This window comes from Episyrphus balteatus, chromosome 1, assembly GCF_945859705.1.
Source record: "Episyrphus balteatus chromosome 1, idEpiBalt1.1, whole genome shotgun sequence".
Taxonomy (NCBI): domain Eukaryota; kingdom Metazoa; phylum Arthropoda; class Insecta; order Diptera; family Syrphidae; genus Episyrphus; species Episyrphus balteatus.
Window position 1 is genome coordinate 109,346,357 of NC_079134.1, and position 20,234 is coordinate 109,366,590.

General features: G+C 32.5%; 1 protein-coding gene across 11 annotated transcripts in view; it reads right to left on the reverse strand.

The window, feature by feature from the left end:
- Positions 1-1,830: 1,830 nt before the first annotated feature.
- Positions 1,831-20,234, reverse strand: part of LOC129907712 (transcription factor collier) — a 153,594-nt gene continuing 135,190 nt past the window's right edge. For 4 of the 11 annotated variants that reach the window (XM_055984039.1, XM_055984049.1, XM_055984047.1 and 1 more), the window contains 5 exons: positions 11,372-11,656; positions 11,162-11,306; positions 10,846-11,108; positions 10,370-10,684; positions 1,835-2,232 (listed from right to left, as the gene is read on the reverse strand). In XM_055984039.1, coding sequence (XP_055840014.1) covers positions 10,518-10,684; positions 10,846-11,108; positions 11,162-11,306; positions 11,372-11,656 — 860 coding nt within the window. In that variant the 3' untranslated portion in view covers positions 1,835-2,232; positions 10,370-10,517. Of the gene's footprint in view, positions 2,233-10,369; positions 10,685-10,845; positions 11,109-11,161; positions 11,307-11,371; positions 11,657-20,234 lie in introns of all 11 variants that reach the window. The other 7 variants (XM_055984040.1, XM_055984050.1, XM_055984041.1 and 4 more) reach the window with 7 other exon arrangements.

Here is a 20,234-nt window from a genome sequence, read left to right on the forward strand (position 1 = left end):
AAAAATGTTTGTATTGAACTCCTCTACAAAAACCCGTTATCAAATCCTGGCGCCCAGGTTATCGTACTACGTGCCAAAACAACATTTTTGTTCTATACCTAAAAGTTCGAATTTCTGTATCTGGGTTGAAATCGTAAAATTTTTTTTTTAAGCCAATTTTAAACTGATTTTCATAAAAAATACCTCGTTTGATTTGGAAATAAATATTATTTTAGAATATATTTTTAAAACAGCATGTTGTTGTGAAAATAAATACTTTAATTTGATGTCGAAGTTGGGTAAATGACGAAAAAAATGGAATTTTTGATCTTTGGCAGCTTATAAATTCTAGGTGGTTTAACCGAGTTACATGTTTTATACATTGTTGAAAAGGTATATTTGTTTCCTAATATTTATTTCCTGTAAAAAAATTGAAAATGGGTAAAAATTTGGCGAAGCTAGATTTTTTTCAATGGGTGAAGATAAAAAAAACCGTTTTTTGCCCCTTACTCCAGATTTTGGGGTTGTTAAGGAATTTTTAAATACCGTTTCGTAATCAGTGCGACTAGGTCTACAATAAAAAAAACATGCTGCAAATGTTCTATAGAAAAAAATTGAATTTGAAATCTAAACTAACCTCATTTGCGAAATTATCTCATTTGAGCTCTAGTGAAAACAGGCTATAAGGAAATGTCTAATGTAATTCATTTATTTTCATATAGGTACCAGTCATTTTTATTTTCATTCCACAAAGTTTTCGAATGAAAACGGATTGTCGGGACAAAATCGGGACAGATATCGGGACAGGGTCGAAAAGTCGGGACTGTCCCACCCGAATCAGGACGTCTGGCAGCCCTATTCTACCCCTCCAAATGGAATATAAGGTGGCCCAATATCTCAAAATAAATCTTATATTAAGTACTACCAGCGATACATGTAAATTTCATGTTTTTATCACAAAGTGCACGATTTTGTTGCTTAGCCGCCCCACTAGTGTTAGTGTGACAGTCTTCCTGTTAACTGCTGAAACACAATGGTGTCGGAGCCGGAGTCGGAGTCGTAACTGGAATATAGCTGTCAAAGTAGATATTCAATGTACGCAAATGTACGAACCCAACGCAACGCAACTGGAATCGGAGCCGCAACTGGAATCGGAGCCGCAGCCGGAGTCGGAAGAGCTGACCAACGTTTAACTTTGACGTACCATTCCATTTTTGAAGTGAATAACTTGGTGATTATATTTTTTTTAAATAGTTTTTCAATAAAAAAGTGGACGAATATGTAAATAAGAAATAAAAATGAACAAAAAAAATATTTTCTGAGAAATTTGATGTGGTTGTAAACTGCAAATATACCAAATAACATCACACATTGTGTGTGTACTTTTTGTGAAACGTACGACAACTTTCCCGACTCCAGTAACGGCTCCGGCTCCGATTTTGTCTTGTGTTCCAGCAGTAAAAGTAGGTAGGTACAATGAATTAAAAGAAGTATCTCCCTCCCGTATTTTGGATGGGGTACTAAACGAAAGCACTTTTGTGGTAACTCTGTATGCCTTTCTATTAGAAAGAAAAGTATAACGCAGAAAATTGACAGATTTATTGTATAATAATAATAAGGAAATATGTAAATTTTATTCTTTACTTATGTATTTTTTATATGTATTTCAGTGGTGAATTAAAAGATTAAAAAACCAACTAATTTTTTGATTAAACTTCATTATCACCTATGAATTTTTGGCAAATTTATTTATTTTAATTCTAGATTTTGCTTATAGTAAGTAAATTTATTAATTGTTAGGTTTAATCTGCGTTTTTAAGTAAATTATTTTATTATTTAATATTATTATTTTATTTACAAAATTTAACAGTTTTATTCAACTATACAATGATATGTTAAAACACTTTAAGATATTTAAAATTATGTAATGTGCAATTTTGTGTTCTTTCGTATACATATAAACATTTTGATCTATTAAGAAATAAACTAGCTACTTAATTTCAAAGAACAAGGAATATCGTATTGAGCAATGTTTCCTTGGTTGGTTAATTCGATAAAAATATTCGATATGATTTGGTAGAGTAAATCGATAAATTCTTTTAATATTGCGCCCTTTTCCTCTCTTAATGTTTCTTATTTACTTATTTAGTATTTAGTAATATTATTTCGACGAAGTTACTAACTGACTCGTACTATATCCTTGGGTGCTGCAAGTAGGTAAGGCAAATGGGTTGAATCCTAATCCACCGACTCCTGAAATTGAGGAAAAATTATTTTATTTTCACGTAGTAAAAAAACTTTTAAGAAATATATAAAGAGAAATTTAATTAAACTAAGAATTATTAAAAGCAAAACAAGGAATGAAGTCGATAATCTAAATAATACTGTTGAAAGTAGAGGGAGTTGATGAAATGAAATACATATGTATATATGGAGGTCTCATAGCTGAAACGGTACCTCAATATACAGTTAGTCTTGGCGAACTAGTTAACTAATTAAGAACGATTTGAATTACTTTCACTTATCACCATTCCTTCAATGAGATCTAAATATAAAATAAGCTTCCGCTATCTATTCACTCATTGTTATCTTATACAATACATAAGTATTTAACCTCCTCCGAGAGCCAAGTTAAATTCTTGCTCGCTCAGGTGTACCCCAGGGAAGCCATCTGGGTCCATTTCCTTTAATCTTTTTATACTTGCTAGAAATGATGTAACTTCATGCATAAATTCAAGTGAAATTCTCATATTTGCCGATGATATGAAGATTTTTAAGACAATAAAAAAAAACCGTGACCGGATCCTTCTACAAGCTGACATTGACAGTTTTAGTGTTTGGAGTGGGAAAACCCAGTCAAATGCCAAACAATTACTTTCTCTCGAAAACGAGTCCCGAATGCCTTCGATTATTGTATATCGCAACGCAACACAAGCTCGGTCGAGTATTTAGTTTTAAGGACTTTGGTGTCCAATTCAGTTCAAACTTAGAATTTACCGAACACATTAATTTCATAGTAAACAAAGCGAGCTCAATGCTTGGGTTTGTAAAACGCTGGGCAAAGGAGTTTGACGATCCATTACTCTTACATATTGACTTTCATAGAACAAACTATGGTATAAACGAGCCTCTTAACCGAATGAGCAAACTTTATAATTTAAACGATATTGACTTTAATATAAGCAAGATGAAATAAAAAACTTTATTACGAACCAGTGCTCCACAGACGTGATTGTCAGTTAATGTTTTAATTAGATTTTTAAATTGTAAATATGTTAGTATATCATTTTTAGCTAATATTAAATGTATATTGTGCATGTGGATAGTATACTACTAACACATGCACTAATGATGAACCCTCTGATAGTAGTATACAGCTTGCTCTAAGCTGACTACATCAAAGAATCTGAAGTGAAAAAAACAGAGTCACTATAATCACAGATAATATAATAATACAGATATCTTGTCTGCTCAGAAAAAAATGAATCATTTTTTTTCCTTTAGCCTGGTACGCAGCTCGCGCTAAATTTTAGCTCCCCTACAAATTATCGAAACATTTTAGCCGAGCTTAAATCTCTCCCATACAAATCATCGATAACTTGTATGGGAATTTTATCTCGGCTAAAATTTAGCGCGAACAGGGTACCAGACTTTACCAGATAAGCTTTACTAGACAAGGAGCTTTCACAAATAAAGCTGAAAAAGCTTTTTTTCAATTGGACATTTTTTTCTCACTCACTCTCATAGGAAAGAAAAGGTTTTTTTTTTTCAAGAAAGAAGATGAGCGAAATGATTTTGTGTGTATTTACGGAATATGTTAAAGCTTTTGGAAAAGCTATTTTTTGGTCAATTTCAGTTTCATATATCATTTCTCTCCATATGAATAAGACATCTTTATAATTTATTATCTGTGCTATAATCTCTATGTGTACATTTAAAAATTTGTAAAACTTTGTGAACACTTGCCCTTAGTCATGCCAAACCTATGTAAAAAAAAGTTCAGCTTCAAATCCCGCCAAGGTAGGATGTAAAATTTACTTCGAGTACTTTTGATATATGTAAGTTTCAGGATACTTTCTTAAGTGTTTTGTTGTTGTAGTCGTGTTGTTCTCTTACAACCAGGTTGTTTTTGATATACAATAATTAGTATTTATTTATATTTTAAAAGTTAATTTGATATAAAACTTGCTTTGGTAAATAATAAAAAAAAAGACAAGTGTTTTTTTACTTGTCTTTTTTTTATTATTTTATCCAGTAGGGCACCTTCGACATTTTAAGAAATAGGCTAGAGCTCACATAGTCTTATGTCAAAATCGAACGGATTGCTTCGTCCTGTTTCTAAAAACATGAGGATGAGGAGTAGCCATAATGAACATACGCGCGCATAGCTCTCTGTCACAATTTACATTTTTGTTTTCCATAATTTGTGTAAAAAACACGTTGAAAAACACAAAAATATTTTTGTAACAGTTTTTATTTTATCCACACTCATGCCGTACGGTTCAGAGCGCACGGCAGACGACATATGTTTAAGAAAGTTAACGCATCAATTTCCAAAAATGTGCGCTGCTGTCGAAGGTGTCCCACCCATTGTGGAAAATGCTCTGTGCCAGGCACATTCGAAAGTTATCTACCTTTTTTATAAAAAAAAAAAATAATAAAATTTTTTATTAAAATCTTAAATTCCGCCAAGATGTTTATGTTGATTTGTCATAAAAATTCAAACAAAATGCACTCACAGCTCAAAACTGGAGGGTGACAGGGCCAAACGGACTTGAAATTCGGATTCAGCGGTCCCAAAAACATATAGAAAGATAGGTCTGGTTTCTGGTTCATGACACTTTTTTTTTTTTGTGTGCCGGTGTAATTAGTGTGCATTTTGTCGTATATCCACGAAATAAGCATCGGATTAGCGTTGGTTTGTCGTAAGCGCCAACTTTTGGCGTTTACGACAAAAATTCTATGTATTTTTCAGCTTTTTTTTCTTCAGTATTGGTTTGTCGTACGTCGTACAAAACAGATAGGGTAGAAAATTTCGAACTTCTTTTGTCTTACATGTATGTAGGTATATGACCCAAATAGAATATAAACAAATATAATAAACCTACTAGAAAAGTATTTATTGAAAATTAGGACTTCATGTGCATTAAGCTTTGCGCTACTTGAGGTTTTGCACTATTCCTAGCGGTGCAAGGAAGAAAAAAGTGCATCTGAGAGACATCTCAAATGTTTTGTCATGGTTCTTGTCGTTTGTTAATGCCGCTAGATACTTGACCTCATCCTCGATCGCAAGTACCGCTTATAAATATGTACACTTGTTGATCTTCTATCGAACACAACATCAAGAAGTCGACCGTCGGTCGCGGGCGCCGCTTCGTTCAAGCGCGTTGTCTTGAGCGAAGTGAAAAAAGGTCGCAGTTTTATTGTTTTATTGTTGTACACTTATTGATCTTGTCACTTCGTTCGCGCGCGCTGTAAAGTGAAAAAAAGGTTGCTGTTTTATTGCTGTATACTTATTGATCTTGTATCGAACACACAAGATCAACAAGTCGACTTTAGTCGTGCGCGCCGAGCCCGTGGCGCCTCTTCGTTCACGCGCGTTGTCGTGAACGAAGCGAAAAAGGGTTGCTGTGAGTTTTGTTATTGCACCCGCTCGCAAAAAAACACCTGCTGGTCGAAAATTATTTTTTTAAGGCGCCATTGTGCTTCGCTAAATTTTCGTAATTGGTTTGCAAATTGATGATACTGATGATACTTTTACACTATTTTATAAAGCGAGCGGTAGAAAAGTGGAATATAAAAGCTCATTAATATTTAAAACATATAAAAAGTCTTCCATAGCAACTCCTGTAAATTTGTTCAGCCAATGTCTTCAAATTACTAAAAAATCTAACTCGATAACTAAGGATAAGATTATTGATATTAAAAGCCTTTTCATATTTATGCCTAAATCAGACCAAGAATATTATGAAGCGTTATTCAAATCAAAAAATTAGAATAAATTCTTTAGTTTGATATTTATTTAATTTACTTTTATTTATAACCATATATTAATTTATTAATTTAACCAAACTTGGTTTATTTTTATTTTATTTCTTTCATATTTCATAGCCAAAGGATGACTTTTATTTTTTGTTAAGACATTTTTTAAATTTTTTTATGTTTATGGTCATATTTTTTGGTTTTTCTTTATTTTAAATCTATTTATTTTAATAATTGAGCCTCTAAGTCAAACCAATACTACTTCTATGTAATAAGAAACTATTTTTTAAATGTTTAATTAATAAATAAAAACGAACTGTGAAAATTTTTTTATTTATTTTTTAGTATTGGAATGTTGTACGTGCGCCTACTTTGTCGTACCTGTACGGGATGGAAAAAAAGTTGATTTTGGTGGCGTTTACGACAAACTGATTTTGGATAAAAACCTTGATAATTTGAAAACTAAAATAGATGTGACAATTTTGACAACATAAATATGAAGAAGATATCGCACAAAATATTCTATTAAAAATTGTAAAAAATCTATCGGCCAGTTTTTTTTTTATAAAAGCTCAAACCTTAAAATGCGATTTCCCAAAATTCCAAAATTGGCGTATACGACAAAACAATTCTCAGGCGATGTGACCAAGAAAGAAAACGGAAACAGAAACGCGATCCTTCTCTGAATTGCTTATAGCAGTGGCGTACGTTGAGTCGTGGGGCCACGGGGCAAGACTAAATTTTGGGGCCCCTTTGATATTTGGGGGCCCCTTAGATACAAACAAAAGTACGTATACGCCATACATTTTTTTTTTGTATGGCTTATTTATTTTTAGGTTTATTCTAATGTTTTAATATGTTCGTAATGCACTTTGCTATACTAACTTAAAATTTCTATCATAAAAGTAGTAAATACTTGTTCTAGGGGCCCCCAAAATTAAATATTTAGAGACCCCTAAAATAATTTTTTTAGCTTAGAATTGACAGTTCTTGGGGTCTCTGTTCTGAAGTAATATGTACATGTACATATTTGATTTTTCATCATCAAACATAATTTTTTTATTGTTGGGCCCCTGAAAAATTAATTTTGGGGCCCCCAAAATTAAATATTTAACGGCCCATAAAATATAAATTTTTTAAGCTTAGAATTGATAGTTCCTGGGGCCTCTGTTCTGAAGTATTAAATTCATATTTGATTTACCATCATCAGACATAATTTATTTTGGGGCCCCTGAAAAATAAAAAAATTTGTTAGCTTAGAATTGATAGTAATGTGTACACATTTGATTTTCCATCATCAAACATAGTTTATTTCTTTTGGGGCCCCTAAAAAATTATTTTTGGGGTCTAAAAATTAAGTGCTTAGAAGCTCCTAAAATATAATATAATTTTTTTGGAGCCAAGAATTATTAGGTATTGGGGCCTCTGTTTTGATGTAGAATGCCACCAAAAACGTAATGTTTTTGTTTTGGGCCCTGATGTATTTATGTTGGGGCCCCTAAATTGATATTTAATTTTCCATTTGATTGTTTTGAACCACTGAAGTAATAGCTTTTGAGGATCCTCAAATAATATTTGTCATGTCATGAGAAAATTTGATGAATATTTTTGTTCTCCTTAGTATCTAATAGATTTTGGGACCCCCAAATTAATATTTGATTGCCTCTCAACTAAAGGGGTTCCTGAAAAATTATTTTTTGGGACCCTTCATATAATATTTTTGGATCCCCGAAGTCATATCTTTTGGGGCTCCTAAAGTAATATTTAGTAATCCATCAACATTTGGGGCCCCTGCAGGGCCCTGACTTGAAGTTGTTTTTTGCTTTTTTGGGGCCCTTAATGTATTATTTGTGATTGCAAAGATTTTTCAAGTAATATTTTTTGGGACCTTTAGATAAAATTATAATTTTTCTTGGGGCCCCTGGAGTAACCTTTTTATCAGATCAATATATATTGTGTGGCTACCAATGCATTATACATTACACTGAATGACATAATTTGTCTCCCTTGTATCCGAAGTGATTCAAATACATTTCAATTTACTTCGTAACTCAATTTATGCTAACAGTTTCCTTCTCTGCATTGTCTCCAGTAGGGGCCCTGAGGTCGGTCGGGGGCCCCGGGGCGTCGCCCCGCTTGCCCCAAGGGAGTGTACGCCCCTGGCTTATAGTCTTGTTATATGAGTGGCATAGTAGGGGGACCATAATACACAGCTATATTCGAGTATTGGTCTTGCAAAAGTCATAAAGAGCAGCTTTAGAACATAACGGTCGCGGAAATCGCGATAAAATCTTTTTATAAATCCTAGGATTCTATTAAATTTTTTATGATTTTTAAATTTCAAACAAACGATCTGAAATGGTTGACCGGGGTTCGAGATCTCCAAATGTTCATTTTAGAGTAAAAAAAACCTCGAAAATTTTCTGCAGATAAATTTAATAATTACTGTGTATTTTAGTGGGGCGGCTTAGCAACAAAATCGTGCACTTTATGATAAAAGCATGAAATTTACATCATTGGTAGTAATCAATATAAGAGTTTATTTGAGATATTGGGCCACCTTGTATCCCATCCGGAAGGGTAGATACAAAAGTTTTTCTGTGTTACACTTGCTTTATTGCAAATCATAGTATAAGAAATAAAACATTTTATTAATGTAATACATGATTACGAGATATTTTCTAACGCCCAATTGAATAAAATCGACCATCATGTGAAAAGTTATTGGGCTCTTTATGAATTTTCTTTTACTTAAAGAGCAAGAATCAGAATATTACCAATTGCTCTTTGAAAAAAAAAAGAAGGCTGATTATATTTTGTAATGACCGTTCATATACCATAGAAAAAAAACGGTTGTGTGTAAAGTCGGTTTACGGACGATAATTTTACGTGATAACGTCGTAAGAAAACATTTTGTGTGCTTTTGTTTGAAATGAGTCAATGAAATGAAGCGTTTATTTATTTCAAACAATCATAATTTACAAGAAGAAGCTAAAAATATTACCTTTTTTCTTTTCTCATTATATTATTTTTTTATTTTAAAAGCTTACAAAAACAAAATCCAAAAACTTCTTCTAAAGAATACATAAAACCATTTTTAAATTTTTACAATGCGCAAAAAGTATTAAAATAATTTATTAAAAAACAACCATTTCTTTTGAAAAAAGTGAAAAAATCACTTCCATCACCGAGAAATCCTATAATAAATTTTATACCACCTATTGAATCAATTTTTTTTCAATAATAAATTTTATACCACCTATTGAATCAATTTTTTTTCAATGACAACCTATAAAAAATTTTATTCCATGTGAAAGCTCATTATTTCACCTTTAATTATGACGTTTCAATCTTATTGCGGACATGATATTTTTTAGATTTTTGACATAAGATATAGAATATCCAAACAAAGATAGAAACAAAAAAAATTAGCCTATTAGCACTAATTCCAAGATTGTACCAGGATGTTTTTTAGTGCATATCCCAAAATTTCCCCTTTTTCCAAAAAATACCAATTTTTCATAGATATGAATGTTTTTTTCAATGCATTTTTTTGATATGAAAACCTTCATGCAAAATTTGGTTCCGCTACCATAACTTTTAAAAGTTTTTCGGTAGTAAGTTTGCAACTGTTATAATAATATGGGTTGACAGATGAAAAACTTGTATAACTTCTTTCAGAGACGTCAGATTGTCTTGATTTTAGATTTTTTGGTATCAGCATTAAAAAATACCTGGAAGACATGTACAATATGTGTATATAATACCATTGTCTATTATTGCTAATTTTGAAAATCTCCTTTCGCGCTTGACCTTGAAAATCGCGACTCGCGGACATTAGATTTTTCTAGACTTTTGAGGTAGGTATGTTATAGAATGCCAAAACGAAGAAGCCAAAGAAATTTCTATTAGCATTCATTCCGAAATTTACCCCTTTTTCACCTTATTTTACTGTATTATTTTAAATTCGTGTATACATAAAAAAAAACCGTACCAATAATTTTGAAATTTTTTTGTTACTAAATTGGATGCTTGGCTTGAAGTTTAAAACCATTCTAAGAATTGTTTTTGGACAAGAAAATTTTACGTTTTTTCTGAATCTTATAAAATTAAATTAAAAATAACATAAAGCCTAGTACGCAGATCGAGCTAAATTTTAGTTGACATTTTTTATTTTAATTTTCTCCACTTTTTAAATTTTTAAATTGAAGGGGTGATTCTTGTCACCCACAAGTGGGTGATACCCGGGGAGGTCTAACACCCCCCTCCCCCGCCCCCCTTTACTTCGAAACTGAGAGTAACAAATTATATAATTATATACATTATGTATAATAATTTGAAGACAAATTTTGAATTAAGAATTTACTTAACATTCATACATACAAACAAATTTAAAAGTTTCATATACCATTGTGAGCCTTGCCCTGTACCTTGTTCCCATCCATTGAAGCAAATTTTCACATTTATTAAAGTTTTCACTGTTAAATGTTTGAAGAAAATTTAAGGGCAATTTTAACGAATGGGAATTCATCGCACACCTTTCTCTGCTTCATTTATTAAACGGCTGCCGTTGCAGATACCGTTGTTGGATTATGCCAAAGCTGATGTGGGTGATGGGAAAGATGTTGATGATGCGGATGAGAGTGATGATGGTGATGATGTTGTGCAAGAGCTTGATGCCACGGGGATGTCACTGTTGAAATTAATGGCGAAAAGGCACTTGCTGAGCAGATTGTTTTATTTTTCGGTTTTTGGATTATTTTTGTTTAGTGTCGGTGCAAATGCAAACGATAAAATGCGAAAGAAAACATGCAATAGAGAATAACAAACGCAAAATAAAAAATATAATTTAAAATAAAAACATAAGAAAACTAATCGACTCACTCGATGTTGAATTGAACACACTCCCAGGTGACGATGACAACGCTCCCATGTTTGGTGCTGGTCCATAGCCGTTAGCAGTTGTCCCGTAGGATCCCCCTGACGAATGCGGCGTTGATGTGCTACTACAATAGCCTCCACGAGGACTCACACTACTACTTTGTGCTCGTTGGTATTCATCTTCGGTCCATTGCCCAGTTCCATCCTGGACACTAACGGCTAATTGCCCTGCGTATGAATTGAATCCCGTCGTTCCTCCGGGAGATCTAAGCTCCAGTTTATTTAGATCAGTGTATCAATGATTGTTGTGTTTACTTACCTAGGCATTGAGTAGAGAGCTTCAACCAAATCGGCGGCACGTTTTAGGATGATTTCTTTTTGCAGTTTTTCTGGATCACCAGGGTGGCGGGGAATGAGCTTTTGCAAACGTTGAAAACCATAGTCAATTGTTGGTTCATTGAGTGCTGTTTAAATTAACAAGTAATAAGAGACATTTCATATCAATAAATTATTTTCATATATTACTTACAAACATAGACAAATCTTCCTGGTGATCCTTTGCAAAATTGTTTGCTCTTGTAAGAAAGGGTTACTTCTACAACACCTGGAATGTGCCGCGGTGGAGTTTGAACTCGAATAGCATGTGATGTTATCAGCTCACTCCAAACTAGCATTGTTCCAAAAACAACTTGCAGACCATCAAAGAAATTATCACCGACAATTATGACTGTGGCCCCACCAGTGGTCCAACCTTCACTGGGAGATATGGCTTTTATACAAGGTGTTGCAACAGGCAGAGGTGGATAGAGTCCTACTAAAAGTAAGGAACGTTTTTGAGTCATCTTTAAATTTGGTTTGCATTGGTGTGTATATTTCTTGACAATCTTGCATTTTTACTAAAGCTCTAGCTGGTTTACCAGCATGCAAAAAAAATGTTAAATTTTATAAAAAAAACAGCGTAGCTGTTTACACACCGTAAAACAGGGTTACTTTATCACTACAGGAGAAACTTTGTCCCACAGATCACAGAAATTTAAAAATAAAAAAACTTGAAAATTAAATTTTTTCAAAAACCAAAAATATTTTTTTAAAAAGTTGTTTTGACTTCTGCTTCCAAAATGTATTTTGCCTTCAGGACTCGAAAGAGTATTAAGATTTAAGACACGAGTCGAAAACCATATTTTGCACAGTCACACCTCGCACCTAGAGTCATTTGGTTGCCATTTTGTTTTTTATAAAAATGTTGCTTTTTCACATATGTAACTCACGTATTTTTGAATATACAGAAAAAAAAATGTATAGCAAACTTCAAGATAATATAATTTCCTACAATATATGTTACCTAAATAACTTTTTTCGATTATCCCTTCGGTTTAATATTTAGGGTCGTTTTTTTGAAACACGTCAAAGGGTGATTTTCTTATTTTTGTCATATATCTCTTTTATTTGAGTTTTTTTTGGAAAATTAGTTCGAAGTAAAAGTTGTAGATCTTTTTATTACCTTACATTAACGTTTTTTCGATTTTACAGACGTTTTCGTATATAGGGACAAAGGTACTAATCAGAGAACCAAACTAGTGGAGTATCGTTTACGAACATCGAGTACTAACTCGAAAAAAAAACCATCTCGAACAAACAGAATCAACACAAATCAAATATGTTATGTTCGAGCTTTCCTGTTTATGAGGTGCCGTGAAATAACGCCGAGCGAAATAACGCCGAATTCCAAAATTCGGCGTTATTTCACTTTACAAAAGCGAAATAACGCCGAATTTCAACATTCGGCCTTATTGCACTTTGTCAAAGTGAAATAACGCCGAGTTCCAACTGAGAAATAAGGCCGAATGTTAGAAAAGTGAGCATAAGAGCAGACGCAAGTTAACCGGTATGTTACCCTTTTTCTTATTTTCAAAGGCATATAAGGCCCAAATTTATTTGGGCACAATGGCTCCCATACTAATTTGGGACTTATGTCCATCCCATCGAGGTATAGGTTCAAAAAAAGTTTTGGCTCTTATATGCCTCTTAATTATTCATTAACCTAGATAAGTTTCAAGAGGTGATAAAAATGTGGCGCAGGGACATAAGACCCAAGGACATAACGCCCACTCTTTATTTTTGGGAGTTATGTATGTTCCACTTGAGTGGGACGACATTTAATTTAAGAATTATATCCCACTTGAGTGAGACATCAGCCCAACATATTTTTTATTTAACTGGGACATAAGCCCCACACTTTTCGAAATATAAAATAATAATGTAGAATAACTTTTGTTCTATTTTATTCGCGTTTTGTTTCAGATTCTTTAAATGAAAAAGAAACTTTGAATACAACCAACCTCGCATGATAAGCGCGGGTCATTTGGAAAATTATATCGCAAATAGGGCGGTCACCACAATACAAAGATAAGAAACGAATAAATCCCACCTGTTTTAATTGGTGGAAGGCAAAGCGGAAAAAAATTTGCTTACATGAGAATCTATTTAATTTTCGGAACCCAAACGCGAGGCGGAAAAAATTTTGCCCACGGGAGAATCAATTTTGAGGTGTGAAAATAAAAATTCGCGCGAATTTTTATTTTCACACCTCAAAATTGATTCTCCCGTGGGCAAAATTTTTTCCGCTTCGCGTTTGGGTTCCGAAAATTAAATAGATTCTCATAAAAGCAAATTTTTTTCCGCTTCGCGTTTGCTAAGTTATAACACAAACATATCTTTGTTGTTGGTATACACATAAAAGCAATAATAATACCCAGGACTTAGGCGTATAAACAGTGATGTATGTTTGGAGGCTGGGGACATGCTGTCCTGCTTTGGATACACTATTGGATAGGCGTATGTGCCAATAGGGTGGGACATAAGTGCAAAATCGAACTTTGTAACTATCCCAAATCCAGTTGGGAAATAATTGTATAACTTGTGAATTCTTCGTTAGTGAGACATAACGTCCATCTTTTATTTGTGGGTCTTATGTCCAACCTGAGTTTGACAATCAATTTGGAACTTATGTCTAACTCAAGTGGGACTTAAGTCCACAAATATAAAGTGGCTGTAATGTCCATGGGCTATGTCCCTTTGCCAAGAATATGGCATTTCAATACCAAAGTGACTACAGGTGGTTACATTGCAATTTTTCATAAGCTCCACTTAGCAGGATTTGCCTCACTGAAAAAGTGAAATAATGCCGAATCGGCGTTATTTCACTTTGTCATTGTGAAATAAGGCCGAATGTTGAAATTCGGCCTTATTTCGCTTTTGAAAGTGAAATAACGCCGAATTTTGGAATTCGGCGTTATTTCGCTCGGCGTTATTTCACGGCACCTAAACAGGCCGAATTTCAACATTCGGCAAAAATTTTGCCCACGGGAGAATCAATTTTGAGGTGTGAAAATAAAAATTCGCGCGAATTTTTATTTTCACACCTCAAAATTGATTCTCCCGTGGGCAAAATTTTTTCCGCTTCGCGTTTGGGTTCCGAAAATTAAATAGATTCTCATAAAAGCAAATTTTTTTCCGCTTCGCGTTTGCTAAGTTATAACACAAACATATCTTTGTTGTTGGTATACACATAAAAGCAATAATAATACCCAGGACTTAGGCGTATAAACAGTGATGTATGTTTGGAGGCTGGGGACATGCTGTCCTGCTTTGGATACACTATTGGATAGGCGTATGTGCCAATAGGGTGGGACATAAGTGCAAAATCGAACTTTGTAACTATCCCAAATCCAGTTGGGAAATAATTGTATAACTTGTGAATTCTTCGTTAGTGAGACATAACGTCCATCTTTTATTTGTGGGTCTTATGTCCAACCTGAGTTTGACAATCAATTTGGAACTTATGTCTAACTCAAGTGGGACTTAAGTCCACAAATATAAAGTGGCTGTAATGTCCATGGGCTATGTCCCTTTGCCAAGAATATGGCATTTCAATACCAAAGTGACTACAGGTGGTTACATTGCAATTTTTCATAAGCTCCACTTAGCAGGATTTGCCTCACTGAAAAAGTGAAATAATGCCGAATCGGCGTTATTTCACTTTGTCATTGTGAAATAAGGCCGAATGTTGAAATTCGGCCTTATTTCGCTTTTGAAAGTGAAATAACGCCGAATTTTGGAATTCGGCGTTATTTCGCTCGGCGTTATTTCACGGCACCTGTTTATGAGTATGATGACTCGTAAGTAATCCTATATTTCAAACGAGTTCAAACGATCATTTTTTTGTTCGAGTAAAATCGAGTAAAATGATCGTGAACAAAATGTTCATGATCAATGTGATCGAATGTACTCGAACTGGAAAGGAAATGTTCATAGTGTTCGAGGGTGGTTTTTCTTAAATAAAAAGAGAGTCAGTTTGGTACACAAAAGTTATATTTGTTTTATTTTAATTTAATTTGACAAGCTAATGAAATGAAGAATAATAAAATTTAAATAAAATTCAGAAAAAAAAAAAAATAGAAAAATCAAATAAAACTTAGTGTTAGATAAAAAATTAAATAAATAAAGGGTTGTTTGCTGTAGGTTGTTGTTTAAGAATTTTGTATAACTTTTTTGCACGATCTGCATCCACAAAGTTTGGTATAGTGTGACCGTTTTCATTTTTATATTTTAAGATTTAAAGTAATACTTTGTTCTTCCATTGCTTTTTAATAAAATTATTACTTTTTTAACTCAGAAGATTACTATTTAAATATTATTCTCGCAAGAAATTCGCTTTCGGATTTCAATCATAACTCTCCCTTCACCCATAAGAAATGCAGATTTGTAATTTACCCAATACACCTACCCGAAAAAATATTTTTTTTTAAAAACAATCAACCGAAATCGCATTATTGTATATTTTTTTAAAGATATGTCTCTATTACGCAAATACCTGCACAAATTAACTGAAAATTTCCATCTACCACATTTGTATTGTTACCTGATAATATAACGACTAATTACTTCTTTATTTACTCACTCTCTAATAAACTCTTTCTAAAACCACAATTGTTAATTAAAAATAACCTGCTTCCATTGAAATTGTACAGCAAACAACCAACCCCCAGAACCTAAATAAAAAAAATATGCATCAGGTATATGGCGTAGAACTTGGAAGTGGTTGTTCTCATTGGTCAATCTGTTTTTTTTTTCGATCACGTTACACTTCGATCACTTTCGATCATTTCGAGTAAAGTCTAGTGTTTATGAACAGTCGATCTGTTTTCGAGCAATTTTGTTCGTGGGTATTTAGGATCGTTTGAATTTAAACAATTTGTATGGTTTGAATTGTGAGTATTTTTGTTTATGAGTAAGATGATATACGAGTATAGAGAGAAATCGATCGAGCACCAACGATCATTTTCAAAAACTGATATTGTTCGAACAGGTTCGACCATACTCATTTGGATCTCTGGTAACTGGTACTAATACAGGGTAATTTGCATAGGGTGTACAAAAACTCAGACAAGAAAAAAATCGTATGAGAGGGGGGTCTGTCCACCTTGTAGTTTTCGACTCGTGTCATGATGCTCTTTCGAGTCCTAAAGTCGAAATACATTTTGGAATTTTTCCTAGACCCCATATAATAAAATTTGACTTTACCGTACTAAATATGTTGTTAGATAAAAATAAAAACGTGTTAAATTTCCTCCCCCTATTCCGCGAACTTTTTGACCTGCTCTCTTATCGTACATTGCGCAATCCTAATGACTGTCTTAAAAAAATTGAAATTTTATTTTATTTTATTGCGGAAATCATTTAATTTTAAGAAAAAAATTGAATCAGCAAAAACAATTATTTTCATAAAATTAAAAAGTGTCCGCTTGACCAAAAACATGCTTACAACTTCATTTAAAAATCAATTATGGCGCATGATCTTAGGGAATTTCATCTCATGGAACTAAAACCAAGAAAATCGGATTTCCCTAAAAAAAAATTTTGGCTAAAGAAACGCTTAATAATTAATAAATGATAATTATATGATTTTAAAAACGGCCTTTAGGTCAATGAGAACAATAGACTGGCAGGACATAAGTCCGAAATAAAAAGTAATGCACCACAGAAGACAGCCCTGGTATCACATTGCACACAACATAATCACTAGGGTGTGTCAAAATGCTAAAGTATGGAATTTTCAAATGTAATAGATTTTAAAAGTTGCTTTGCTTCTCAAATTAAATCCTGTGTTTACAATTTTCATTTTAATTAATATCTTTGGCTAGCTCAAAATATGGGAAGAAATCAAAGAAATTTGGATTTTTAGAAATGTTTGAAACATTTGTTTGGATACAAAAACAAATATATTAAATATTTTTAGGCTTTCCCGTGAAAGATTATTCCAAGAAAAAACTTTTAAGCTTATATTTGTTGGAATTGAACACTTAGTAAAGAAGCTGACAAAAAGAAGCGAAGGAAAAAATCATTTTTTCGTATAAAATCGTTTTTTTCTTAACAACTTCAACCGATTTGAGCGAGCCGAAGACGAACGATATTATAATTTTTTTTTACATATTATGAAACCTTAGGCCCTAATAAAACTTTTGACCACTATTACACCGCAAAATTAGAGTATTTTTTTTTCGGCCATACAAAAGTGGCACACCCTAATAATCACTCTCCGAACATTGAAAGTGTGCAAGTACTGCAACGAGAAGAGCATCAGAATAATGGGTTTTCGTTTGGTAAATTTCTAAATGGTACCCCTAAAAGAGGGGTAAATCTGCCAAAAAATCCAGATCTGGGAAATTAATCTAAGATCAAAAAATAAATCATTTTTTTTTGCCAAACGAAGTTAGTCCACAATACAAGAACCTGTCAGAGGGGAAGGGAACTAAAAGCTCTTAATATAGGTATGATCAGTTGTATTTGTTTTAATTTTCATATTTTCTATAGGTATGTTACTTGTAAATTTTACTTTGTTAAGTGGAGACTGGCTATATGCAGCTCATTTATAGTTTTGGATTTTGTTTTGTTTTTACTAAGTACAATATAAATGTTACAAAGTGTAAGTTTACTCTTGTTTTTTTATGTTTGTAACAAATTTGTAACCGATTTATCATCATTAATAAAGATTCCTTTGCCATCACCCGATGATGTTCATAGACATGAACGAAACCGAAACGTCGTGACAAAAATATGTTTGTTCTCATTGACCTTAAGCCCGTTTTTTAAAATATATACGAAACACTATATAGCTTGAGATTTGATAAATTAATTGATGCCAAAAGATTGTCTAGAAAATTAAAGGAAAAAAAAAATAAATTGAAGTGAGGGACAATCTTCCATCGTTCAAGCGATAGATGCAGTTTTCTCACAAATTGACTTCAAACTAGAGCTGTAGCAAACCGTATGTATTCGTTACTTAAATGCGGGTATTCACTTCAGTAACGAGTAACGAAACGTTACTGCCCAAATAATTTCGTTACTCGTATGTTTCGTTACTAGTACTAAACAAGTAACGAAACATGCGAAACATGCGAAACATACGAAACGTGCGAAACATACGAAAAATACGGAACATACGAGTAACGACGATACTCCAATTCCAATACCAATTTGGAAATGCGAAACGAAAACAAAATGGTACACTGCATTTGTCGTGTGCGCATTATTTCGCATCTCGCATCGGTTCGGTATCATCATTTATGTATTTTACGATTTTGTTGTTCTGTTTTTGTGTATGTTTATCAAAAGGGGTAAATAAGAATTCTGTTTCTTTCTCTTTCGTACCTGTTTTTTATGGACATGTGCGTGTGGAGTGAATTATGTGAAAGTGTGTTTGAGTGTAGTGTAGATACATTCCAATTAGAATACCAATTTGGATAGGTATACGAAATGTGAAACAAAAACAAAATGGTACACTGCATCTGTTGGGGCGTAGCCGTACTTGTATTCTGTTTTCTCCTTTTTTCCTTTTGTAATTAATAAAAAGAATTTTTCTTTTCCTTTGTTTGATTTGTTTAATTTATTTTATTCTTTAGTTTGATTCAAAAAAATAATTACAATTTTGGTTTTATTCGTGGTTTAAAGTTTTTGTTTTTTTTTTCTTTTGATTTCAAGTAGGTACTACTTTCTTGCTTTTGTGTGGTGAGGTGGTGTCTGACATGAGTGACGACAACTTTGAATGAGAATATGGAATGAATGTGATTGAATGAAATGATTGAATGGTTTTTTATTTTAGGTTGGCTGCAATGACAATTTTTAAGTTTGGACCGGGAGGAAACGAAACATGGGCGTGTTCGTATATTCTTATTTGAATCTTGAATTGTTTGGTTTCTTAATTATGTTAGTTATGATTCTATTTAACTATTTCTGGTAAAAACTTTATTCAGCACCGGCACATTCATATCTTAGGTACATCGAAAATCTGATATTGAAAGCAGATTCTTGAAAACTTTACTCTTTGCTAAGCTAGTTGAGCTAGAGAATATTTGTATACCATTTTAAAAAAGATTTCTTGTCATTCAAAATCTTGCATTATTAAATTTTTAATGTCGTTTTTACTTTTAATATATATAAAAAAAAAAAAAACAACCAAAATAATAAGTTCTTAACGTAAATCGTGAGACATAACAAAAATACCAAATGTAGGAAATATACGAAATATAGGAAACACACGAAATATACGAAGCATACGAAGCATACGAAACATACGAAACATGCGAAACATACGAAATATACCTAAAGTAACGAAAGTAACGAGTAACGATATCGTTGATGCGGGTACTAGAACCAAAAGTAACGTATACATGCGGGTACTCATTTTGTCGTTACTTTTACAGCCCTACTTCAAACACGAAAAAAAATATTTGAACACAACGGCAACACCTAAAATATTTAAACATATATTTTGAAAAAGCTAGGATCTTATTACTATTTGTAAAATTAAAATTACGTTAATTTTTGAAAAAATGGTCCTCAAACTCAGAAATTAAAAAAAAATAAAATATTGAAAAATTTTAATGTGTCGTTTATATAATTTTTTCATAATTAATTAATTAATTAATATTAATTTTTATTTGAACTCATAAAAGGAAATATCAATAATGTATTACAGTTTTTGAACAAAATTAAAAAAGTATTTCACTTTCGAACAACTTTTTTAACAGAAGTTTTGAAAAAAGAAAATTAATTTACCTACTTTTTTTCAAAGTTCAACAAATAAATATAAAGTTATTTTTTCTTCATCCTTATCTGTTTTTATCAAAAACATCCAACGAAATTGAAGTAATTTTTAATTTTTGTTTCAAAGCTTTATAACCTCAAAATATTGAAAAAAAATGCAAAAATACGATTTTTTTATTTTTTATCTTTTACAAAAATGGTTGGATTTTAACAAAATTACTTTGTTATACTTTCTATCTATTTAAAATGTTTCTTGAGCAAAAAGTTAATTTTTGGATTTTTGACGA